This window comes from Henckelia pumila, chromosome 3 (assembly GCF_033568475.1).
Source record: "Henckelia pumila isolate YLH828 chromosome 3, ASM3356847v2, whole genome shotgun sequence".
NCBI lineage: Eukaryota > Viridiplantae > Streptophyta > Magnoliopsida > Lamiales > Gesneriaceae > Henckelia > Henckelia pumila.
In genome coordinates, this window is record NC_133122.1 from 203,632,154 (window position 1) to 203,660,038 (window position 27,885).

General features: G+C 41.6%; 1 protein-coding gene across 1 annotated transcript; it reads left to right on the plus strand.

Moving 5' to 3' along the window:
* The first annotated feature begins 471 nt into the window (after window positions 1-471).
* On the plus strand, window positions 472-25,797 carry LOC140886269 (uncharacterized). The gene is made up of 2 exons (XM_073292794.1): window positions 472-936; window positions 25,567-25,797. The coding sequence occupies exons 1-2, from the start codon at window positions 519-521 to the stop codon at window positions 25,611-25,613; spliced, it is 465 nt and encodes a 154-aa protein (XP_073148895.1). The 5' UTR covers window positions 472-518; the 3' UTR covers window positions 25,614-25,797.
* Window positions 25,798-27,885: the final 2,088 nt, after the last annotated feature.

Genomic DNA, 27,885 nt, shown 5'->3' on the forward strand with positions numbered 1-27,885 from the left:
GAGGGCAGGTGCTAGCGGGATTGGCCCGCATCCTCGAGCGTCATGTGGATGCTCCTAGAGCTGGGATGGGGACTGTTTATGAGCAGTTCCGGAAGATGAACCCGAAGGACTTCGCTGGCACCACTGATCCATTGATAGCGGAGGGTTGGATTCGCTCACTAGAGGTGATCTTTCGCTACATGCAGCTGGGAGATCCAGATAGAGTGAGGTGTGCTGTGTTTCTCCTCCAGGATGATGCCGCCCTCTGGTGGGAGGGAATGGAGAAGATTGTGGACCCAGCTACTCTACCTTGGGCTGAGTTCAAGAAGTTGTTCTTTGAGAAGTACTTTACTGCTGATGTGAGAGCCCGTTTGAAGACGGAGTTTATGAGCTTGAGGCAGGGTGATCTGTCGGTAGCCCAGTTTGTGGTGAAGTTTGAGAGAGGCTGCCATTTCGTGCCGTTGATTGGAGATGATGAGAAAGAGAAGCTGGAGCACTTTCTTGTAGGGCTTCGACCTACCATCCGTAGGGATGTGCTGATGGCTGAGCCATCTGATTATGCTTCAGCACTGAGGCGTGCCTTGAGGTCCGAGCAGACGCTGAGAGATATTAGCGCGGAGGCGCATGGCAAGAGGCCCTTCCCTCATCAGGGCCACTCTCAGCAGCAGCAGCACGGCAAGAAGCCGTATCATGGACCCCCGAGACAGCAGGGACAGCAGGCACCGCAGGGGCGTCAGGCCCAGAGACAGGTTCCTCCCAAGGCTGGGGAGAAGCCTATTTGTCAGTTTTGCCATCGTCCGCATTTTGGGAAGTGTTTGAAGGATGCTGGAGTTTGCTTCAAGTGCAAGAAGCCAGGACATATGTCTACCCATTGTCCAGAGCTGAGGAGGCCCGTGCAGGGCAGAGTGTTCGTGATGGAGGCCGAGCAGGCCGACCCAGACACTACTCTTCTCACAGGTAATATCTTAACTTTTGGGTTAGAGCAGTTAAAGATTTGTAGATGCATGTGACTCTAAGTCTTTGCTTGTTTGAGGTTTTCTCTAAGTATCTTGCTGTTTGTCTTAGGTCCTTTGACTGTTTTGATTGAATAGTATCTTGTTTGGGAATTGTTCAATTAGAATGAGCCTAAGTAGAACTCGTGGTTTTAACTTCAACCTTTTGTCGTTGTAACTACTGCTATGCAGGTAGGATTGTTGTGGCAGGCGTAGCCACGAGGGCCTTATTAGACTCAGGGGCTACCCATTCCTTTATATCGGAGTCTTTTGCCCTTGAGAGGGGCATTCAGAGCGAGGAATTGGAGGTTGGATTCTTAGTTACTATCCCCTCAGGAGAAGAGCTATCCACCAGGAGCTTGGTGAGAGACCTTGTATTGCTTTTGCAGGGTCAGTCAGTGGTAGCAGACCTCATAGTGCTACCTTTGCCAGAGTTTGACCTGATTCTTGGGATGGATTGGATGACGAAGAATGCGGTGATGATAGATTTCCAGCAGAGATCAGTGTTAGTCAGGCCTGAGGGCGAGGAACCGTTTTGGTTTGAGGCTGCCAAGAGCTTGAGGAAGACTCGAGTCATTTCTACCTTGCAAGCTCAGAGGCTTGTTCTTAGTGGGTGCGAGTCTTTTCTAGCCAGTTTGTCCTTGACAGAGCTGCCAGAGCGCCCAGTCGTTGCAGACGTATCTGCCGTCAGGGAGTTTGAGGATGTGTTCCCTAGCGATGTTGTGGGAATTCCGCCCGATAGAGAAGTTGAGTTCTCTATAGATTTGATCACTGGTACTGTGCCTATCTCTAAGGCACCGTATGAAAGAGTGGGTGCCCGGTGAGCCAACTTGTGGCTAAGGGCTTTGATGACTCTTTGTATAAACAATCTTTTGTTTAATATAATTTACACTTTTATTAATGGCAATGACTTTATCTTTCTTCATATTGTAATATTGTGATATACTATTGTTGTTTTGATAAAGACCTTGAATATACTATAGTGTATGTAAGATGTGGTAGAACATGGGAATGTCTATCATGAAACACATCTTATAGTCACTGTATATTCTAAACTGTTCCTAGTCGATTGAGCCGTCCGATAATAAGGATAAGGATCGCTCGAGCTTGAGACTAGCATTTGCGATGCAGAGTACCACGTTTCATTGGTAAGGAACATAGAGATGTTCGAAGCATGCAAATGGATATTCATATGATGAATGATCGAACTACCCTATCCGGACTTTCCAAGTGGTTATCACTTATCGAGTGGATATAGTCCGCGGTTTTGGTTGTACACCATTAGTCCTTACTACTTGAGACATCATTGAGACTCTATATGCTAGTACCGTGCTTTGACTCGTTTACCGACTCTATTGGGGTCATCAGGTGTCGGGATTGGGTACAGTTACAACACATATAGGAGTCGATGCTTTGTTGTCAAGGATTCACCACATACTTGCGAGTGTGGATATCCTATGCGATCTGAGGAGATATTAGTGTGACGAATCTCTGGCCAGAGTACATGATGTGATTTAAGAAATGGTTTCTTAGTAGCACATGCGATGTCACTATTTGATCTTCAAGATGCATTGCATAGTTATCGAATCTCGAGCGACTCTCGATATACCAATGGTTGTTGATTCTATCGGGATATATGGATGAAGGGACCGTACTGTACGCTAACCAAAATCTACTGGTTCTTGTAGGCACTATCAGTGATATCTAGGGAATCATGGGGCGATGTTGCTAGGCGCTCATACCATGATTCGATGGGCAAGTCGGAAATTGTTGTTCCGAGTCACAAGGAGTTGTGAGCCCACGGCTAGCTGTATCCCTGAACCATTGAGGGTCACACAGTGTAATGGATTTTTAATCCCCGTTGAGATAGTTAAATTTAAAGAGTTAAATTTAATGAACGAAGAAGTTGGACTTCTTATTTAAGAGTAGAGGAGTAAGATTTCCTAAAATGACATAGGGATGGCCATTTTTGGAAATCACTGAATTCGGATTCAGAAAAATTTATCTTGACTTTAAAAGGTGCAGAAATGGTTTCTGTGCACATTGGTGAAATCGGTTTATCAATCGGAGTCACGATGAATTTTATATTAATTTCTGAACATGCGGGCTTTGCTTGTCGGGCTTGAACTTATGACTAATGGGCCCTAAGCTGTTAGTGGCCTACATTATAAATAAGTTATCGCAGTACAGAAATTAGAACATAACAAGGTCACAATTTCGAAAACCTAAGTAATTTTCTAACAAGTGTGGCCGCCCCCCTCCCTGTCTACTCGAGAAAAATCCAGCCTGTGATTTTGAATTACAGTCTGGTTTAACGGATCAAATTCGTTAATCTCTTCGTAGAAAACTTCTGATAGATTTTCTAGTGCAATCTATCAGAGGGATTAAATCTCTGTTCGTGGACCTGATTGAAGAACAGTTCGTCCATCAGTTCCAGGGATATACAACAAGAGCAGAGAAATCTGTTGGTGTCCAAAATCTCGATTCGAGATTAAAGGTAAAAATTTTATAATTGTTATTTAATTTTTACACACACAATTTAATCGTAAAGATTTGATACCCAATATGGAATCGTTCCATATAATAAATATTTTTAAACTTCCGCTGCACCGGGTATCAATCTTGTTTGATCTGAAAGCCGCGTTATCTAACAGTGGTATCAGAGCCAGGTTGCTCAGATCAAGCGATTAAATTAATCGATTGTACAAAAAATTTTTAGGCCTCGGTTTTTGAAACAAAATAAATATTTTAAAATAAAAATATTTTTTTTCGGGCAAAAACCCGGGCAGCGATTGGATCGCTGCCCGGGAGGGGAAGCGCACGGCGCTGCCCTAGGGGCAGCCGGGCTGCCCGGCCCGGGAACGTCCCGGGCGGCCCGCGGGAAAAATTATTTTTTAATTTTTAAATTAAATTTTAATATGTTAAAATTCTATTTTTGGTCCGATCGAAAATTATTTTGATTGGTCCACGAGGCGTCGGATCGAATTGTTCGAGTCCAAAAATTTTAAAATTGATTTTTGGATAAATTTGAATTTTTGGAAAATTTTAATATTTTATCCTTTAATTGAATTTTGAAATTAATTAATTTTTGGTACAATTGATGATAAGATATGATCTTATGGATATATTGAGTAAAATATGATTTTATGTATAAAATTGGATTTTATAGATAAAATATGATTTTATTTGATAAAAAGATAAAATATGATTTTATATGTAAAATAAGATTTTATGTATGAGATATGATTTTATCTTTTTAAATTTAAAATGCCATTGCATGTTATCCAATAAATTAATTTTGAATTAAATGTTATTGGATAAGGATGATCGATTGCCATGACCAATTTTGTAGGTGTATGTTAGGAATTTATATTTGTTTTATTGTTGTTGGTTTTATTAATGGGCCTGGTTTATGGCCCAATATGAATGTCATATGTAATAAAAGTAGGCTTGGTTTATGGCCCGTTCCCACCCCTTAAAAATGTATCCCCTACTTGTCATTGTTATTTATTGTAAATACATTAGATTTATTGGGAGATCAAGATTTGAAGATGGAGGTGGGCCCAGCAGACAATAAAGACAGAAGAAATGTAAATTGGAAGCAAATGTAATAGGATTGCATTGCATACTGCATATTACCTAGGATTGGACTAAGACTCGTGATTGGCAACCACGGGTCGATTAGAAATGGAATCGATCATCCTATATAATATGTGATATTATAGTTGTATGCATGTTTTAGACATAATTGTGTGAATCCGGCAAGCATACAAAATTTTTAAAAAAATGATGAGACAAATTTTTATAATTAAAAATCTCTCATTTTAAATATGATTTAAAATTGATATCAAGATAAATAAAGGAAATTTAAATTTGTTTAAATGTTCCTACCTTCCATCAACGATCAATGTATGAGATGCTACCCGCGGATACGGTCCGGCTCATATTATTGGGGGGGCCCGTTCGTCGGAAAGCTGTACATTGGATCGACACATGTTGTAAGTTGGGTGGAACTCCCATAGGATCGGCTCATATTATTGGGGGATCCACATGGCGACCGTCCATCACAACTTAATATTGATGGGTCATCTTGACATGTTACAATAATCGGCGTCATATTATTGGGCCCTTATTGGACATGAGGTAAAAACGTGGAGGTTGCTTTGGAAGCAATTGGGCTCTACCTTTTGAAAATTATGGTTGGCTGATATTATTCGGGACTATAAGTTTGTCAATTGGACTCCATGTTCTCACTAAGGAAAACAGTTTCCCGTTTTCACTAGAGGGTAGTGAAATCGTTAAAATAGTGGGAGTGAGATTCATAAAATAAATTTCGCCTATTTTATGTCTTAGTAAATTGCTTAAACAATCACTGATATTTGTCTGTTTCTTTTCAGTATTTCATACAATGAATTCGCGTAATCCACTTCTCTCGATCCTCGAACAAAATAAGTTGACTGGCGCAAACTATACGGAATGGTTCCGTAAGTTGAAGATTGTCTTGACTTTGGAGAAGATGCTCTACGTGTTAGAGAAATCTCCTCCGAAGGAAGCACCAGCTGACGTAAGTCCGGAGGAGTTAGCCAAGCTTGATACATGGTGGGACCATGATATCAAGACCAAATGCTATATGCAAGCCTCGATGTCTGATGAACTCCAGAGGCGATTTGAGGACACCGTGAATGCTGCTGACATTCACGTTCAACTCAAGAAACTTTTTGGGGCTCAATCGAGGGCTGAAAGGTTCGCTACTGTAAAGGAGCTAATGACGTGTCGCATGCGTGAAGGGACTTCGGTCCGTGATCATGGGGTACGAGTGATTTGGCTCATACAGAAGTTGGTAACCCTTGATTTGGTGTTGGAGCATGAACTCAACGTGGACTTACTACTTCTGTCTCTTCCTTCTTCGTTTGACGGATTTGTGGTAAATTTTAATATGAACAAGATAGAGGCCTCCCTTGAAGAGATGGTCAATATGCTTGTGACATATGAATCCACATTAAAGAAGGATAAACCGGCTTTCTTGGTGGGCTCCTCTTCTTCTGCAAAGAAGGGGCCAAGTACGAAGGGTAAGAAACGTTCTGCCCCACCCAAGAAAATCGAACCCGAGAAGAAGTACAAGACAAAGGCTTCAAACATGGAAAAATCCAAGGATGTTTGCCATTACTACAAGAAGCCCGGTCATTGGAAGCGTAACTGCAAGGAATATCTAGAGCAGTTGCGAACTGCGAAGGGTATGTTCTATATTGAAATAAATGTTTCACTTAATACTACTTCTTGGGTATTGGATACCGGATGTGGATCTCACATTTGCAATGATTTGCAGGTGATGACAAGAAGTCGCAGGCTTAGGATGGGTGAGACCCAGCTGAGGCTCGGAAATCGTTCCAGAGTTGAAGCAAAAGCCGTGGGAGATGTTTATTTAATTTTGCAGAACGGTTTTAAGTTACTTTTAAGAGATGTTTTATTTGTTCCGGATTTAATTAAAAACATTATTTCTGTTTCTATGCTTGATAGAGATGGTTATTCTTGCAATTTTGTGAATGGGATTTGCAATATTTACAAGAATGAATGTTTAATTGGAAATGGACAACTTGAAAACGATCTATACAACTTAAAACTAAAAGACGTTCCAATAAATTATGTTGATAAACCGGCAACAACAAACAAAAGGAAAATCGATAGCCAAAACCCGGCAAACCTTTGGCACGCTAGGCTAGGTCATATTTCCTCAAGGAGGATGAACAAGCTAGTGGGAGAGGGCATGTTTGATATGTCTGATATTAACTCTCTACCTACTTGTGAATCCTGCCTAAAAGGAAAAATGACTAAATCTCCTTTTAAGGGAAACCTGAGCGTAGTCAAAATCTGTTGGATTTGATCCATACAGATGTTTGTGGTCCATTTAGAGTTGGGACTCAATATGGCCACACCTACTTCATTACATTTACTGATGATTATTCAAGGTATGGGTATTTATATTTAATGAAATATAAGTCTGAAGCATTTGAAAAGTTCAAAGAATTCAAGGCTGAAGTAGAAAACAAGCTAGGTAAAAGTATTAAAGCACTTCGATCGGATCGAGGTGGAGAATACTTGAGTACCGAGTTTTTGGACTATCTGAAAGAGAATGGGATTCTCTCTCAGTGGACTCCTCCTATGACACCACAGCTGAATGGTGTATCGGAGCGTCGTAATCGAACTTTGTTGGACATGGTTCGATCCATGATGAGCTTCACTGAGCTTCCACCTTCGTTTTGGGGCTATGCGCTTGAAACGGCGGTATTGTTGTTGAACAACGTCCACACTAAAGCAGTGGACAAAACACCATACGAGTTATGGAATGGCAAAGCTCCTAAGTATTCATACTTGAGGATTTGGGGATGTCCTGCTTACGTGAAGCGGACAGTGGGAGATAAGTTGGATAGTAGATCCAGCTTATGTTATTTTGTAGGGTATCCGAAGAATTCAATCGGATATTATTTCTATTATCCTGCTGAAACAAAGGTGTTTGTTTCAAGGAATGCCACCTTCTTGGATAAGGAGTTCTTATTGGATAAGAAAGGCGAGATGATGGAACTCGAAGAAATTCGAGAAGAACCCGAAATACAAAATAACGATCCTACACCTCAGGAACCATTGCTGGACACGCCTGCACCTAGAAGATCCGAGAGGACTTCTAGACCTCCTATTCGATATGGTCTTCTTCTTGAAGGGGATCAAGATGAACCCGATGTTGGATGTGATCCAAGAAACTTCAAGGAAGCAATTTCTGATGCGGATTCAAATTTATGGCTTGAAGCTATGCAGTCGGAAATAGATTCGATGCATACAAACCAAGTTTGGTCTTTAGTAGATCCTCCCGATGGAATTGTTCCAATAGGGTGTAAATGGATCTACAAGAGAAAGCTTCGGCCTGATGGTAAGGTATTGACCTACAAGGCGCGATTGGTGGCAAAAGGTTATACTCAAAGACAAGGAGTTGACTATGATGAAACCTTTTCACCAGTTGCAATGTTCAAGTCCATAAGAAACCTTATTGCCATAGCTGCATGGTATGACTATGAGATATGGCAAATGGATGTGAAGACTTCTTTTCTTAATGGAGACATTAAGGAAGAAATCTATATGAAGCAGCCTGAGGGGTTCACATCCATGGGAAGCGAGCATAAGGTATGCAAGCTTCAGAGATCAATTTATGGTCTAAAACAAGCATCAAGAAGTTGGAACCAAAAATTTGATGAAACAATAAAAGATTTTGGTTTCATCAAGAATCCGGAGGAACCATGCGTGTACAAGAAAGTAGTTAAGGATGCTGTGACATTCTTAGTACTTTATGTTGATGACATCCTACTCATTGGAAATGATGTAGGGATGTTGCAGTCAACAAAGATATGGTTATCAGGTAGATTCTCGATGAAGGATTTGGGTGAGGCATCCTATATTCTTGGGATACAGATCTATAGAGATAGATCTAAGAGAATGATAGGACTCACTCAATCAACCTACATCGACACCATATTGAAACGGTTTTCAATGGATGGGTCCAAGAGAGGACATCTACCCATGTGTCATGGAGTTTCTCTATCCAAGTCTATGTGTCCCAAGACTGATGAAGAGATAGAGAAAATGACACATGTACCATATGCATCAGCCATAGGTAGTATCATGTATGGGATGATATCTACCAGACCAGATGTAGCATTTGCTCTGAGTGTCACGAGCAGATATCAAGCTAATCCTGGTCAAATGCATTGGAAAGCCGTGAAGGACATTCTTAAGTACTTACGAAGGACTAAGAATATGTTCATGGTATATGGAGGAAGAGAACTAAAATTGGAAGGCTATACCGACTCTAGCTTCCAAAGTGACGTGGATGACTCGAAGTCAACCTCTGGATTTGTGTTCATGCTCAATGGCGGTGCTGTCTCTTGGAAGAGTTCCAAGCAGGACACCACAGCGGATTCCACCACTGAGGCTGAATACATTGCAGCATCAGCTGCTGCTAAAGAGGCCGTTTGGATGAGGAATTTCGTCCAAGAGTTGGGCGTCATTCCTGAAGTTTTTGGTCCAGTCCCGGTGTACTGTGACAACACGGGTGCCGTTGCTCAGGCAAAGGAACCAAGGTCTCATCAAAGATCCAAACACGTACTGAGGAAATACCACATCATCCGGGAGATTGTGGAAAGAGGAGACATCACTGTCGAAAGAGTGGCCTCTGCAGACAATATCGCTGATCCACTTACTAAGCCCTTGCCAGGACCATTATTTGACAAACATCGCGAAGCAATGGGTCTACGTAGTATGACTAGTTGGCTATAGGGCAAGTGGGAGATTGAAAGAGTGGGTGCCCGGTGAGCCAACTTGTGGCTAAGGGCTTTGATGACTCTTTGTATAAACAATCTTTTGTTTAATATAATTTACACTTTTATTAATGGCAATGACTTTATCTTTCTACATATTGTAATATTGTGATATACTATTGTTGTTTTGATAAAGACCTTGAATATACTATAGTGTATGTAAGATGTGGTAGAACATGGGGATGTCTATCATGAAACACATCTTATAGTCACTGTATATTCTAAACTGTTCCTAGTCGATTGAGCCGTCCGATAATAAGGATAAGGATCGCTCGAGCTTTAGACTAGCATTTGCGATGCAGAGTACCACGTTTCATTGGTAAGGAACATAGAGATGTTCGAAGCATGCAAATGGATATTCATATGATGAATGATCGAACTACCCTATCCGTACTTTCCAAGTGGTTATCACTTATCGAGTGGATATAGTCCGCGGTTTTGGTTGTACACCATTAGTCCTTACTACTTGAGACATCATTGAGACTCTATATGCTAGTACTGTGCTTTGACTCGTTTACCGACTCTATTGGGGTCATCAGGTGTCGGGATTGGGTACAGTTACAACACATATAGGAGTCGATGCTTTGTTGTCAAGGATTCACCACATACTTGCGAGTGTGGATATCCTATGCGATCTGAGGAGATATTAGTGTGACGAATCTCTGGCCAGAGTACATGATGTGATTTAAGAAATGGTTTCTTAGTAGCACATGCGATGTCACTATTTGATCTTCAAGATGCATTGCATAGTTATCGAATCTCGAGCGACTCTCGATATACCAATGGTTGTTGATTCGATCGGGATATATGGATGAAGGGACCGTACTGTACGCTAACCAAAATCTACTGGTTCTTGTAGGCACTATCAGTGATACCTAGGGAATCATGGGGCAATGTTGCTAGGCGCTCATACCATGATTCGATGGGCAAGTCGGAAATTGTTGTTCCGAGTCACAAGGAGTTGTGAGCCCACGGCTAGCTGTATCCCTGAACCATTGAGGGTCACACAGTGTAATGGATTTTTAATCCCCGTTGAGATAGTTAAATTTAAAGAGTTAAATTTAATGAACGAAGAAGTTGGACTTCTTATTTAAGAGTAGAGGAGTAAGATTTCCTAAAATGACATAGGGATGGCCATTTTTGGAAATCACTGAATTCGGATTCAGAAAAATTTATCTTGACTTTAAAAGGTGCAGAAATGGTTTCTGTGCACATTGGTGAAATCGGTTTATCAATCGGAGTCACGATGAATTTTATATTAATTTCTGAACATGCGGGCTTTGCTTGTCGGGCTTGAACTTATGACTAATGGGCCCTAAGCTGTTAGTGGCCTACATTATAAATAAGTTATCGCAGTACAAAAATTAGAACATAACAAGGTCACAATTTCGAAAACCTAAGTAATTTTCTAACAAGTGTGGCCGCCACCCTCCCTGTCTACTCGAGAAAAATCCAGCCTGTGATTTTGAATTACAGTCTGGTTTAACGGATCAAATTCGTTAATCTCTTCGTAGAAAACTTCTGATAGATTTTCTAGTGCAATCTATCAGAAGGATTAAATCTCTGTTCGTGGACCTGATTGAAGAACAGTTCGTCCATCAGTTCCAGGGATATACAACAAGAGCAGAGAAATCTGTTGGTGTCCAAAATCTCGATTCGAGATTAAAGGTAAAAATTTTATAATTGTTATTTAATTTTTACACACACAATTTAATCGTAAAGATTTGATACCCAATATGGAATCGTTCCATATAATAAATATTTTTAAACTTCCGCTGCACCGGGTATCAATCTTGTTTGATCTGAAAGCCGCGTTATCTAACAGCGTACAGATTGGCTCCTACTGAAATGAAGGAGTTAAAAGAGCAGATTCAAGAGTTGCTTGATAAGGGATTCATTCGCCCTAGTTTCTCCCCATGGGGCGCGCCAGTTCTCTTTGTTAAGAAGAAGGACGGTAGTTTAAGATTGTGCATAGACTATCGAGGTTTGAACGGGGTGACTGTGAAGAACAAGTACCCGTTACCTAGGATCGAGGACCTCTTCGATCAATTGCAAGGTGCATCCGTCTTTTCGAAGATTGATCTTCGTTCAGGTTATCACCAGTTGAAGGTGAAGGAGTCAGATGTGGCGAAGACAGCTTTTAGGACTCGTTACGGTCATTACGAGTTCCTTGTGATGCCGTTTGGGATGACGAACGCGCCCGCAGTTTTCATGGATCTTATGAACCGCGTGTTTCAGCCTTACTTGGACCGCTTTGTCATTGTTTTCATCGATGACATCCTCATTTATTCGAAGGATAGAGTGGAGCATGAGCAGCATTTGAGGACCGTGCTCGAGGTGCTTCGAGAGCACAAGTTGTTGGCCAAGTTTGATAAGTGTGAATTCTGGATGGAGAAAGTTGCTTTCTTGGGTCATATTATTTCTAAGAGCGGTGTGGAAGTAGACCCTTCAAAGGTTCAAGCAGTGAAGGAGTGGTCTATACCGAGGAGAGCGTCTGAGATTCGCAGTTTTCTTGGATTAGCCGGTTATTACCGAAAATTAATCAAGGGTTTTTCCTCCATTGCTGTGCCTATGACAGCGTTGACTAAGAAGGACGCCAAGTTTGTTTGGAGTGCCGAGTGTCAAAGGAGCTTTGATACTTTGAAGGAAGCTCTTACGACAGCGCCAGTGTTGACCATGCCGTCCGGGCAAGGTGATTTTGTGGTTTACACTGATGCTTCCAAGTTAGGATTGGGAGCAGTTTTGATGCAGCGAGGCAGAGTTATAGCCTATGCTTCTAGGCAATTGAAGGAGCACGAGAAGAACTACCCTACTCATGATCTAGAGTTGGCAGCGGTAGTGTTTGCTCTTAAGATTTGGAGACACTATCTCTATGGAGAGAAGAGTCAGATCTTCACAGACCATAAAAGCCTCAAGTACTTCTTCAACCAGAAGGAGTTGAATATGAGGCAGCGTAGGTGGTTAGAGTTGGTGAAAGACTATGACTGCGATATTAGCTACCACCCGGGTAAAGCTAACGTGGTTGCAGATGCTTTGAGCAGGAAGACCGCAGTGCTTACCTCCTTGTCAGTAGCTAGACCGTTGCAGGTTGAGATTCAGAAGTACGGTCTTGAGTTTTATGCGAGTGGTAGAGCTCCCCGTTTGTCTTCCCTAAGTGTGCAGACTACACTTTTTGACCGTATCCGTGCAGCGCAGTCAGTTGATGAGCAGATCAGGAAGTGGAGACAGAGGGACGAAGAGAAAGGCAGCGGTTTGTATGCTGTGGTAGATGGGATTGTGAGGTACAGAGGTAGATTTTGGGTTCCCGCAGGTGATTCTCTGCGAGTTACTATCATGGCAGAGGCACATACGTCACCGTACTCAATCCACCCTGGTAGTACGAAGATGTATCGGGATCTTCAGCAGCTTTATTGGTGGCCAGGCATGAAAAGTGACATTGCCCGATTCGTGTCAGAATGCCTGACATGCCAGCAGGTTAAGGCGGAGCATCAGAGACCCGCCGGTTTGCTTAAGCCTCTCCCTATTCCGGAGTGGAAGTGGGAGAATATCTCCATGGATTTTGTCGTGGGATTGCCGAAGACATTGAGAGGTTCGAATGCCATTTGGGTGATTGTAGACCGTCTCACTAAGTTGGCTAACTTTCTTCCAGTGAAGATGTCTTTCTCGATGACTCAGCTTGTGGAGTTGTATATCCGGGAGATAGTCAGACTACATGGTATTCCAGTCTCCATAGTGTCTGATAGAGATCCGCGGTTTACTTCGTCTTTTTGGAAGAGTCTTCATTCCGCTTTGGGTACTAAGTTGCTTTTTAGTACCGCCTTTCACCCGCAGATCGATGGCCAATCGGAGAGGGTGATTCAGATTTTGGAGGATCTTTTGAGAGCGTGTGCTATTGATTTTCAAGGAAGTTGGGAGTCGAGGCTACCACTAGTGGAGTTTGCGTACAATAACAGTTTTCAGTCCACTATTGGCATGGCTCCCTATGAGGCGCTTTATGGGAGGAAGTGTAGATCTCCAGTGTTGTGGGATGAGATAGGTGAGAGATCAGACTTTGGTCCGGAGATTGTTCAGTTGACCACCGAAGTAGTAGCTAAGGTCCGTGATAGGATGAGGGCTGCCCAGAGTAGGCAGAAGAGCTATGCTGATCACCGGAGGAGAGACTTGGAGTTCTCGGTGGGTGATCATGTTTTTATCCATATTGCACCCATGAAGGGTGTGATGAGGTTTGGAAAGAAAGGGAAGTTGGCACCGAGGTTCATAGGGCCCTTCGAGATTTTGGATAGGGTAGGGGTACTGGCTTATAGAGTGGCCTTGCCGCCTAACCTTGATAAGATCCATAATGTCTTCCATGTGTCGATGTTGAGGAAGTACATCTCAAACCCATCCCATGTGCTTAGTTCGGAACCGCTTCAGCTATCTCCTCACTTGACCTATGAGGAGAAGCCCATCCGGATTTTGGATAGACAGGAGAGAAGACTCCGTAACAAGTCGATTCCAATGATCAAGGTGAGATGGCAGAACCATTCGGTTGAAGAGGCCACTTGGGAAGCAGAAGCAGATATCAGAGTTCGATATCCGAAGCTTTTTGGTAAGTTCTAATTTCTAGGACGAAATTCCTCATTAGGAGGGAGGAATTGTAACGCCAAGAACTTCTAAAATTCTAAAATCATGCCTAAAATTATTTTCAGTATTTATATTTTAAATTTCTTGAAGTTAATTGTTTAAGTTTCAGTTAAAGTTAGCCTTGCTTGACTTATTTGAATTAAATGCCTTGAACTGTTTAGTTAGTAATTTTTATCCAGGCAGGCGACGACGGTGGGCTTCGGTGGTTTATTTTCAAGATTTTTAATTTTAAGATTTTAAGTTAGAGGTAAAAGAGGGGTTTTGGCCAAAAATGCAAATTTTGAATTTTTAGGGGTCAAAAAGCAATTTTATCATTTTCTTGGGTTATTTCCTAAATTTTCCATAAAATAGGATTTTATTAAATTCGGGTTAGTGGAATTTCATTTAAAATGTTGAGAGTTGAAATTTTAAATTTAGAAGTTTGAAAATAGCAAAAAGTTTGAGGTAAAAAGTTTTAATAGTACAAGTAGTACTTTTGCTAGTACAAGTGAAATTTTAAAACACTACACACAATACACTACACTTTTAATTTACACTATCATTAAAACATTTCAATTAAAATCAAGACACAAACCCTAACTCCCAAACCCTAGCCCTAGCCGCCCACTTCTCCCCTCTCCCTTGAAGAAGCCGTCCAACCCCGCCTGCCGCCGTCCCAGCCACCGGAGAAGCTCCCCTAGGTGCTTAGCTTGGTGTTTGGTTGAAGTTCCACTCTCATCTCCTCTTCTTGTTCGAAATTTGTTGGTAGATTGGTGAAGGCAAGTGTAACTATTTCTTTGGGCTAACATTCAAGCAATATCTACCCCCACCCTTAAGACTTCTTGCAATAATTTCGAAAATGCATGATGTTGTGATGTTAGGGTTTCGAATTTGGGCATTTAAGGGGCTGATTTTGCTAAATGTGTTATGGGGTTGAGTTTATGTGATTTAATGTTGAGTATATGTGCAATGACATGGATTTATATGGATGTTCTTGCCAAAATTCGAATTTTTAGAATGTATAAGGACCTAAATTTCGAAATTTTGCATGTGTAGGGGCTGAAATTTAATTGATGTTGAAGTATTTAATGGTCTTGCATTGGTCTTGATTGATTGTTCAACATTTTGGAGTTTTGATGGTTAATTCTTGATGTTCTTGATATGTGTTGTGAAAGTGTGGATTGAGTGTAGCCCAAGTGTTTGGGAAAAGTCCTAAGAGAGGTTATTTGAGGTGTTTGGGTGTTTGGTGTGGAGATAAGTTGAGGAAAGTGGGCTAAGTGTTTGAATTGTTGGAATTGGAGGTGTGTGAGGTGCAGGGCAGTACTGTTCACGGGGCAGGGCAGGGCTGGTCTGAGGTCTGGGCAGTGTTTGGTCTGAACCATAGTAAAGTTCGTGTCGTTGTGGTCGCGTCGATATAAAATAGGCTCGATTCGGATAAGAATTGAGTGAGTTATGGATTTTTCAAAATTGGGTGTAAGTGCAGATTTTTCCTTTGAATAGGGGCTGTCCGATTTTTGTGTTTTGAAAATTTGCTCTTTTGATCTTTTGATGATACCACCTATTCCTTGGGATGATTTGGAGTGTTTGTTGAGTGTCGGTTCAAGCGGGACAGGTTTTGGATAAGGCATGACAAAGTTAAGGGCTTTTCGGTTTACTTGCTCGAGTTAAGTCAAGTTTGAGGATTTTGTTGGGTAAGTTGTCTTCTTTGGACTTAGGGGCAGCCACTGTGAGACCTCGATTCTAAACCACTAATCTCGGATTAAACAACAAGTAAGCGAACAAGAATCCAAGAGTAAAACAATTCAAAAGTTTTTTTTTTTTTTTTTTTAACGCCGCGCGCCCGCGCGAGGAACCAAGCTCGCGCGTGCGCGGGCTTCAACATCCGAGACCAACCAAAGGCTCGCGCCCGCGCGAGGTACCAAGCTCGCGCGCGCGCGGGCAAACCATTCAGAGGCCCAACGGAGGCCTCGCGCGCGCGCGAGGAACGCCTCGCCCGCGCGCGGAAGGCCTGGGCAGAAAAGCTCAGGCTGCAGAAAAAAAAGAAAGGATTCCGCGCTTGGTCCGACATGCCTTCAAATACATATGCAATAACAGAGTGTAGGGAAACATGCCATAACAAGTCATGCTTTCAGAAGGCATAAAAACAACCAGAAGTCTAAATCGATACAACAACAACATACTTCGATTTTAGATTACAATCCGAATACAAACTAATTCGAATAACAAAACATATCAAGTTCGAGTTCTAACATGCTTCAATCTTAAACTAGATAAACATGCTAATTCGACTTCTAAACCGAGTCTCACTTCTACTACTTGCCCTCGAAGCTAACCATGCCTCTTCTGACTTGTTCCTGCCCCACCTGTTGCCAAGTACACATACAAAACAAAGCAACAGCCGGATAACCGGTGAGAAAGATAATCCCAGTAAAAACAACATATCAAGTAATGAATATACAACATGCTATCAAACCACATATTCAAGTCGAAGTTAATGATATGCATGTCTTTAAAACCAGGATATCGATTCTGATAAACACGGAGTATTGCTCTGCTTTTGGGATCCCGAGGATGAGATCACGTAACGACTCACCGACTCTCCCAATCGAGGTGGTGCCACGTATCCCACTCCTCTAGACTTTGAGCAACCATAATGAGTATGCTAGCACTAGGCGAAATACTACAACCTAGGCCACTCAATCATAGTTTCCAAACGTCTAACAAAAAGGGCGGTTCTGCCCGCTGAAATCAAAGTAGGCTCAAGATGAATGCATAACAGAAACATAAACATAAGCCACATAACAAAAACTCAATCAATCAACAATTACAAGTTCCACGTGCTAGAACAAGTATCAATGCAATATGTGATTTAAAAAGGGAAACTCGAGAACCAACAATCCCGAGTATGCTATCCCGCTACGATGAATGCTTTTACCTTGCAATGCAGTAGCTCCAACTCTGGATAAGCTACAAAAGAGATTGTATAAACAACTACACAATCTAACAACAACAAGGCAACGGTTCAAGGAAAACTCTTTATACCGTTCTTCGTCCAATTCTCTGAAACGATCAAACAGCTGCTAACTCTGGGCTTGACAATTCCGAACGAATCTGTTCAGATACAAGAGATGATTGATCAATAACCACGATCAACTTACAAGCCAAGTTCAAACTCAAAAACGGTTCAAAATCTCCAAAAACTCAAACCGACGGCATAACGGCTATAACTGAACAACCGGCAAATGCAGACAGCAATTCAATACTGATAACAACTCAATTCAATGCTAATACAACAACAACAAGACAAACCCAACAAATCTCAAAACCATGATTTTCGAAAATGGCTTCCAAAAATCATAATAAATCCAAACGTCGCTCTAATTCAAAACCGACAGATAATAAACGATCAGAACTCTGTAGAGAACAACATACTCGAATCTCAAACGATTCTAACAACATCCAAAAACTAGAATGTATCGGATCGAAGAAGAACTTACGATATAACAGAGCTCTCACTGCAGTGATCACTAATCTGCCTTCAGAAATAAATTCCAACGGCCGGATCGAGCTCGGACTGAAATCAGAAAGCTTGGAAGAAGTTGGAGGCGTCTTCAATGGTGGAGCTCGGTTGTGTGGAGGAGGAGAAGTGATTTAATTACAAATCTAAGTGTAGATAATATATTAAACTCCAAATTTGCAGTTTAGTCCCTGAAATTTCCAAAATTTGCAAAAAAGACCCTGATCAAAATCAAGTCGGCTCGTGAACTTTGCAATCTCCGATTAACTCAAATAAACTCATTTAAGATAAAAACGGGGCGTTACAATTCTCCCCCACTAAGAAGAGATTTCGTCCTCGAAATCAACGAGAACCACAACTCAAAGATAGAATAAAGAACTAAAGACAATAAGAAGAACTCACGTCATCCGAATAACTCTGGAAAACGCTGTCTCATGTCAGACTCTGTCTCCCAAGTCGCTTCCTCAACACCGTGACGGCTCCACTGCACCTTCACTAATGGAATCAACTTGGTCCTGAGTTGCTTTTCTTTCCGATCAAGGATCTGAATCGGTCGCTCAAAATAGCTCAGGGTCTCGTCTAACTCGGCTTCGTCAGGCTGAAGGATATGAGAAATATCTGGTTGATACTTTCGCAGCATAGAGACGTGAAAAACGTCGTGAATACAAGATAAAGACGGAGGAAGTGCAAGTCTGTAGGCAAGATCGCCTATCTTCTCGAGAATCTCGTACGGACCGATGAATCTCGGAGATAACTTTCCTCTCTTACCAAATCTGACGGTGCCTCTGAACGGAGAAATCTTAAGGAATACACGGTCTCCCTGCTCAAAACTCAGAGGTCGACGTCTGACATTCGCTTACTTCGCCTGTCTATCTTGAGCTGACTTCATTCTGGTCTGAATGATCTTAACCTGCTCTGCCATATCTCTAAGCATCTCCGGTCCCAAATCTGGTGACTCGGACAATTCATCCCAAAACAACGGAGATCGGCACTTTCTACCATACAAAGCCTCAAAAGGCGCCATACCGATACTCGCTTGGAAGCTGTTGTTGTAAGAAAACTCGACAAGAGGCAAAGAATCCTGCCAACTAGTGCCAAAGTCTAGCACTACCGCTCGCAGCATATCCTCCAACGTCTGGATGGTCCGTTCTGACTGTCCATCTGTCTGAGGATGATAAGCTGTACTCAGATGCAATCGAGTACCAAGTGCCCCCTGAAGACTGTGCCAGAAGTGAGAAGTGAATCTAGGATCTCTGTCTGAAACGATCGACTTCGGCACACCATGCAATCTCACAACATTGCTAACATACAACTCAGCCATCTGATCATGACGATACGTCATCCTGTAAGGAATAAAACACGCAGACTTCGTCAATCGGTCGATCACTACCCAAATAGCATCGCATCCTCGAACGGATCGTGGTAGCTTCGTGACAAAATCCATAGAAATGTGATCCCATTTCCATTCAGGAACAGATAGGCTGTGCAAAAGACCACCTGGTCGCTTCCGCTCTGCTTTCACTTGCTGACAATTCAAACACCGAGATACAAATCTCGCAACATCGTCCTTCATTCTCTTCCACCAGAACTGACTCTTCAGATCGTTGTACATTTTAAGACCTCCAGGATGAACGCTAAACCGACTGCAATGAGCCTCTCGGAGAATACGCTGTCTCAACTCCGAAATATCAGGCACAACAATACGGTTATTCACAAACAAAACGTCATCTCTAACCTGGAATTCTGACTGATGCCCAGTTCTGACTTTCTCTATCGAAACCTGAATGCTCGGCTCAGACTTCTGTGCTTCTCTGATTGCAACAAACAACTCCGGCTCGGCTTGAATAGCAAACACTCTGATAGTCTCCCTATCTGTTTCAACTCTAAACCAGAAGTGCAACAATCATCGACCAACTGAGAAACATCGATAGTTGAAAGAGATAACGAACAAAGCTTTCGGCTCAAGGCATCTGCAACTGCATTCGACTTCCCTGGATAATACTTGATCTCACAGTCGAAATCCTTCAACAGATCTAACCATCTTCTCTGTCTCATATTCAGCTCTGCCTGTGAAAACAAGTACTTAAGACTCTTATGATCAGAAAAGATCTCGAAAGACTCACCATAAAGATAGTGACGCCAGATCTTCAAAGCAAATACAATCGCTGCAAGTTCAAGATCATGAACAGGATAACGAGTCTCATGCGGTTTCAGCTGCCTTGATGCATACGCCACCACATGCTTATGCTGCATAAGAACACAACCCAAGCCTCGGTTAGAAGCATCACAATAGACTGTGAAACCTCCAGTACCCTTCGGAATAGAAAGAATTGGAGCACTGGTCAGTCTCCTCTTTAGATCAACAAAGCTAGCCTCACAATCTGGAGTCCAGACAAAAGGCGCATTCTTCTGAGTCAGCTGGGTAATAGGCTTGGCAATAGACGAGAAACCCTTGATGAAACGACGGTAATAACCAGCTAAACCCATGAAGCTTCGGATCTCAGGTACTGATGTCGGCCTAGGCCAATTCATAACCGCTTCGATTTTGCTGGGATCGACAGAAATCCCATCTTCAGAAATAATATGACCGAGAAAGACAACTCGATCTAACCAGAATTCGCATTTCGATAGCTCGGCAAACAACTGCTCAACTCGCAAAATCTGCAAGACAATCCTCAAGTGCTCTGCATGGTCAGTACGGTTCTTCGAGTAGATAAGAATATCATCGATGAAAATAATGACGAACTCATCTAAATAACGCTGAAAGATACGGTTCATCAAACCCATAAAAACAGCTGGAGCGTTAGTCAAACCGAATGGCATGACTATAAACTCAAAGTGACCATACCTCATTCTGAATGCGGTCTTAGGAACATCTTCCTCTCGCACTCTCAGCTGATGGTAGCCTGACCTCAGATCAATCTTAGAGTAGACAGAAGAACCCTGCAGTTGATCAAACAAGTCATCTATTCGGGGTAAAGGATACCTGTTCTTAACTGTAGCCTGATTCAATTGACGGTAGTCGATACAGAGCCGCATAGAACCATCCTTCTTCCGAACGAATAGAACAGGAGCACCCCAAGGCGATACACTAGGTCTGATGTATCCCTTGGCAATCAAATCCTCAAGCTGCTCCTTCAACTCTCTCAATTCAACAAGTGCCATACGATAAGGAGCTTTTGAAATAGGTTGAGTACCTGGCACTAAGTCAATGCTGAATTCAACCTCTCGAATGGGTGGCAATCCAGGAACATCTTCCGGAAACACATCAGCAAAATCTCTAACCACTGGTAAGTCAACTAAAGCTGGGCTAGATTTCAGTACATCAACCGCATAAACCAAAAATCCTTCTGCACCTCTCTGTAACAAACGAGTCATAGATAACACTGAAATCAAAGGAATTCTAGATCGAGAACCCTTACCAAAGAATTTCCACTCGTCTGCCATTTCAGGTCTGAACCTGACAACCTTCAGAAAACAATCAACTGTCGCCCTGTACTTGGTTAAAGCATCTATCCCGACAATACAATCAAAATCTGATAGCCCAAGTACAATACAGTCGAATTCTAACAAATTCCTCTCAAAACAAAGTTCACAGTTCCTGACTAGTCGGACAGAAACAATTCCTCCACCCAAAGGTGAAGTAACAGCTACTACTGTAGGCAACAATTCAGTTGGCAAAGCATGCAATAACACATATTTCTCAGAGATAAAGGAATGGGAAGCACCTGTATCTATCAAGACATGAGCAGAATGACCGAAAATCGAACAGTTACCTGCTATGACATCGTCAGGTGCTGCCTGAGCCTGATCCTCTGTCAATGCAAAGACTCGTGCTTGCTGTCTCGGAGGCTGATTTGCACTAGAGCTACCTCCCTGTCTGTTCTGCTGTTGCTGGGGTTGGAAAGAGTGCACTGCAGACGACTGCCTCTCCGGCTGAGCTGCAGGTCTAGACGAACTCCCACTCTGAGTTCTATCTCTATTACGTTGAGGGCACACTTTAGAGAAGTGTCCCGGTTGCTGACATGTGTTACAATTGCCGAAGACTCCCACACACTGATCCGGTGAGTGTCTTCCTCCACACTTGCTGCAGTACAAGGATGATGACCCAGAACTCTGTCCTGAACCAAATTGCTTCGAACCACTGGAACTGGACGAACTGTTCCCCTGTCTCTTGAACTGTTTACCTCTTGCCTTGTACTGATCCTTTCTGTTTCCCCCACTGTTTCCACCTTCATACCTCTGCTGCTGGTTCTGATGTTGAGGTGGCTGATTCTGGTACTGAGATGGTTGGTTCTGATACTGACTCTGCTGCTGAGGTGCCCCCTGATTACCTCTTTGCCTCCACAAGCCTGCTTCTGCTCCCTTTGCGTAATTCATGGCATCCGCAAAGTTGCTAGGCCTGTTGGTGCTAACCAACGTGAAGACATTGGGGTTCAACCCGTTGATGAACTGATCTGCCTTAGCTTCTTCATCTCCGGCAATTAGCGGTGCAAAACGCAACAGACTATCGAACTTAGCCACGTACTCTTCAATGTTCAGATTCCCTTGTCTCAGATTTGCAAACTCTGCTCCCTTATCCTTACGATACGAGATAGGGAAAACCCGCTTATAAAACTCAGATTTAAAAAGAGTCCAAGTAACCTCTGTACCTCTACTCTCAATTGCTTTCTTTGTCATAATCCACCAGCTCTTAGCACCACCACGCAGCTGATGAATTACTAACCTGATTCGGCGGTCATCTGTGTAGTCAATGAAATCAAACAACTGATCCATATCATCCAACCAACTCTCACAGTCAACTGGATTTTCTGAACCCATCAACAATGGAGGATTGAACGACTGAAACCTCTTCAGCAAGGTTTCCATAGGAGTTGCTGAAGCATCCAACTGATCAACCTCAGTGCTAGCTTGCTCAGTCGCAGGGATAACTGGTGGTGTCTTTCTGTTTATCACTCGACGAGGACCCATCTGATAATCAAAGGTTAGCACACGAGATATCTCAATCGCTACCATCAGTGCCCTTACAACCGCTTGGAATACCGAATACCAGTCGAGAACAGAAATAGTTATATCTCAAGTAGATCATGCTTTATTAATTTAAATCACACAACCATGTAATTCAAATAATGCTCAAACAATAAAGCATGCTCGCATGGAATTAAGTACACAATTAAATAATTCAAACTCATGCGATGAGTCATTACACACAGACTCGATCTACCCCGCTCTCTCTAGTTCGACCAAGAATCTTAAGGCTCTGATACCACTTAATGTGAGACCTCGATTCTAAACCACTAATCTCGGATTAAACAACAAGTAAGCGAACAAGAATCCAAGAGTAAAACAATTCAAAAGTTTTTTTTTTTTTTTTTAACGTCCCGCGCCCGCGCGAGGAACCAAGCTCGCGCGTGCGCGGGCTTCAACATCCGAGACCAACCAAAGGCTCGCGCCCGCGCGAGGTACCAAGCTCGCGCGCGCGCGGGCAAACCATTCAGAGGCCCAACGGAGGCCTCGCGCGCGCGCGAGGAACGCCTCGCCCGCGCGCGGAAGGCCTGGGCAGAAAAGCTCAGGCTGCAGAAAAAAAAGAAAGGATTCCGCGCTTGGTCCGACATGCCTTCAAATACATATGCAATAACAGAGTGTAGGGAAACATGCCATAACAAGTCATGCTTTCAGAAGGCATAAAAACAACCAGAAGTCTAAATCGATACAACAACAACATACTTCGATTTTAGATTACAATCCGAATACAAACTAATTCGAATAACAAAACATATCAAGTTCGAGTTCTAACATGCTTCAATCTTAAACTAGATAAACATGCTAATTCGACTTCTAAACCGAGTCTCACTTCTACTACTTGCCCTCGAAGCTAACCATGCCTCTTCTGACTTGTTCCTGCCCCACCTGTTGCCAAGTACACATACAAAACAAAGCAACAGCCGGATAACCGGTGAGAAAGATAATCCCAGTAAAAACAACATATCAAGTAATGAATATACAACATGCTATCAAACCACATATTCAAGTCGAAGTTAATGATATGCATGTCTTTAAAACCAGGATATCGATTCTGATAAACACGGGAGTATTGCTCTGCTTTTGGGATCCCAAGGATGAGATCACGTAACGACTCACCGACTCTCCCAATCGAGGTGGTGCCACGTATCCCACTCCTCTAGACTTTGAGCAACCATAATGAGTATTCTAGCACTAGGCGAAATACTACAACCTAGGCCACTCAATCATAGTTCCCAAACGTCTAACAAAAAGGGCGGTTCTGCCCGCTGAAATCAAAGTAGGCTCAAGATGAATGCATAACAGAAACATAAACATAAGCCACATAACAAAAACTCAATCAATCAACAATTACAAGTTCCACGTGCTAGAACAAGTATCAATGCAATATGTGATTTAAAAAGGGAAACTCGAGAACCAACAATCCCGAGTATGCTATCCCGCTACGATGAGTGCTTTTACCTTGCAATGCAGTAGCTCCAACTCTGGATAAGCTACAAAAGAGATTGTATAAACAACTACACAATCTAACAACAACAAGGCAACGGTTCAAGGAAAACTCTTTATACCGTTCTTCGTCCAATTCTCTGAAACGATCAAACAGCTGCTAACTCTGGGCTTGACAATTCCGAACGAATCTGTTCAGATACAAGAGATGATTGATCAATAACCACGATCAACTTACAAGCCAAGTTCAAACTCAAAAACGGTTCAAAATCTCCAAAAACTCAAACCGACGGCATAACGGCTATAACTGAACAACCGGCAAATGCAGACAGCAGTTCAATACTGATAACAACTCAATTCAATGCTAATACAACAACAACAAGACAAACCCAACAAATCTCAAAACCATGATTTTCGAAAATGGCTTTCAAAAATCATAATAAATCCGAACGTCGCTCTAATTCAAAACCGACAGATAATAAACGATCAGAACTCTGTAGAGAACAACATACTCGAATCTCAAACGATTCTAACAACATCCAAAAACTAGAATGTATCGGATCGAAGAAGAACTTACGATATAACAGAGCTCTCACTGCAGTGATCACTAATCTGCCTTCAGAAATAAATTCCAACGGCCGGATCGAGCTCGGACTGAAATCAGAAAGCTTGGAAGAAGTTGGAGGCGTCTTCAATGGTGGATCTCGGTTGTGTGGAGGAGGAGAAGTGATTTAATTACAAATCTAAGTGTAGATAATATATTAAACTCCAAATTTGCACTTTAGTCCCTGAAATTTCCAAAATTTACAAAAAGGACCCTGATCAAAATCAAGTCGGCTCGTGAACTCTGCAATCTCCGATTAACTCAAATAAACTCATTTAAGATAAAAACGGGGCGTTACAGCCACTCATCCACCTTAAACTCACATTTTCAAGTCGAGTCTCATGTCTTAAAGATTGCTTATTCGTGTGCATTTGACGTGTTCTTGAGTTTAATAAAGAAAAAGGAAGTTTACTTGTTTGCATGCCATTTAATGTATGAGTTGAGTCTTTTTAAATGAAAAGGGAAAAGAAAGCAAATATTTTTGAATGAAGTGATCTGTTTGTGACAAGAGGGGTGTTGCTAGGCCGGGGGATGCCTCGGTCTACTCACCAAGAGGTTATAGAGGTTAGGCAAGGAGCAAGAGACATCTTGTTTACCCTTGCCACAGAGGGGCAATGTGGGATCGGGAGGCATCTCGGTCTCCTTGCCATAGAGGGGTTAAGTTCGTCGGGAGAAATCTCGTCGTCTTGCCGGCATAGTGCACTGCAGCCATGATCATGATCGAAACAGAGGGTCACAAATCAGGGATCGGATTTCTAAGAGGAAAAAGTAAAGAAAAGTTTAAAAGTTAAAGTTTCACAATTTTAGTTGACTCGTTTTGCATTGATGTCAGTCTTTCAGTTATGCATGAGTCTAAGTTGAATGTTATGAAAGTTAAAGTTTATCATAGTGTGAGTTCATTAATGCATGATTTCTATATCTTTCTAGTTTCATGCATATTACAGTTTAAGTTGAGTTTTTGCATCACGTATTTTAAACCCTTGTTATTATCCTAGTTATGCTTGTTGAGTCTTTAGACTCACTATGCTTGAATGTTTGCAGGTGAGGATTTTGTGGAGGAGACGGAGGGGCGTGATCTACTGGGATGAGGCCATCGGTAGTGCGAGGCCCAGTGACCGTTGCTTCCTTTTAGTTTATGTTTTTCCGCACAGTTATCGAATTTGTAATAATGAAGTATTATTTGAGATCTTGTAGTATTTATAGCCAGGATGTGCATTCCCTGTGCTACAGCTTATGTTTTGAAGTACGTTTTCCGCTTTTGCAAGTTTATGATTATCGTTGGAATTAATTTTAAATGCTTTAGTTTACTTTATGCTGTAACCGGGAGGTGGTTACTAGGATTGCATGTTTATGTTTAACGCACTTAAGTTTTGAAGTCAATTTTCTTTCCTTATTTAAATTGCTGTTTGAGTCTTGATGGCTTATTTGTTTTACAAATAGGTCATGGAAAAATTTTTAAAAATCCGTAATTTTCTTTTATTTTAATTATAGTCTAGTAGCGAGTAGTTAGGGTCGTTCCATGAAGTTCCAATGTCCAGAATGTATTATTGTCGTGGGAGGGCTTTGAATCCGATCTCCACTGTCCACACCACCTTTCAAGATGTTTTACATACTCTTTCCTAATTTCAGCCCAATCCAACAGTTCAATTTCTACAAAAGACCTTCATAATAATATTGTGCAAAATTTATGTAAGAAATAAGAAACTTCTATTTTTTCTCAATAAACCAATCCAAAAGAACTACAAATCCAATCTTCAAAGTTCACAATTGATGTCTCATCCTGAGGAACATTCGAACCAAATTTCAGATCGATCCGACCGTTCAAAATGTCACAAAGTCTTCTAAACTTTGAGTGATATAAAGACATGCAGATCTGAAAATTCCTTCCACTCTCCTATTTTTGAGCAATATTGAGCAGAAGAATTCTAGTAATTGATCTTAAATTATAGAAGCTCTCTAGAAGCAGAAAATTTTCCATTTTCAAAGCACAATGTGTTTTCTAATTTCGAGCAGTGATTTGGATTCTTGGTTGAGCAGCACTTTGGCAGCAAGGATTGATCTCTTTATTCAAGCGTTCCAACAATTTTATTTTCACATTTTTTTGAAGAACAATAAGATGAGTGGCATTATATCTATGTTTTAAAATAATGATGTTCTTGTTTTTGAAAACTCGTTGTTTCATGTCCTTTGATTTCGTTTCATGTTTCGTTCTATATTATTCCTTTTTTATGCTATGAGATATTGAAATACACTGTTAGGATTCGAATTTCCAAGTGGAAAGAAAATTTTCAAAAACATGATAAGATATAATAGGGTCTTGATGCGGTGGGTTACAATAACTGATATAAGGCTTCGTCCCCTTAGAAGAGTAACATTTAGGGACTGATCAGTATATCATGTATAAGAAGATGAATAACACTGTCATGTATAAGTTCGTGCTTCAATTATGATACATTTTGATGTCTTGTTTTGAATTTTGTTTGATCCTTGTATTGATTCATGTCCCGACATGTTCTGTGATGTGTTACCTTTGAACTCGTATTATATATATATATTTCGGTATTCTTGTGTATGATTGGTCCCCACTTGTTGAGTGTTACCAAACACTCACCCCTTTACTTCTCTCCCCAGATAATAATGAAGAGGAATTTGAAGAGGAAGAGCATAGTTAATATTGGTCTGATGAAAAATGACAAATTAAGAGTTCCTTCTATTATTTGAGTTTCTTTGTCCCTATGATGATAAGTTTTAGCTTCCGCTGATATATTTTTTTAATGATTTTCATTATAGGATGTAAGAACAAATTTTGTCATGAAATAATATATAGGTTTTGGTTAAAGTCTGTACTATGAGGCTAGTTGTTTTTTAATGTCATTTGAAAGCAAAGTCGGTGACAACAAACCCCGGTTTCTAGGCATGACAAAATCTGCTACGCTGAGCTCGAGACAATATATTATCTTGCATAGAAGAATCATAAAGGACTACCACTCGGCTAGATAGACACAAAAATCCATCTGCCTGAAGGTGAAAACCAGAATTATTGTCATCCTGAGCTAACTAGGATAATTTTTGAGTCTTCGGATCCAAATGTTGGGCTTCCTTGATGCATGAATTCAACGCTAGTTCTTCAAGGATGGAAAAGACTCGAGTCCCCTGATGTTTCTTCTTATGAAGGAAAGTAAATCCCAAGAAACAACACTTATGTACCACTATAGAAACTGCCCACTCTAGAAATTGCACTGGAATGTAGAAAACTCACATTCAATTTACGACCAAGTGCTTTAGTGATTGGTTTCGAAGAACCTGGATGGTACTTGATCTCATAGTAGTAATCTTTCAGCAAATCCATCCATCGGCGTT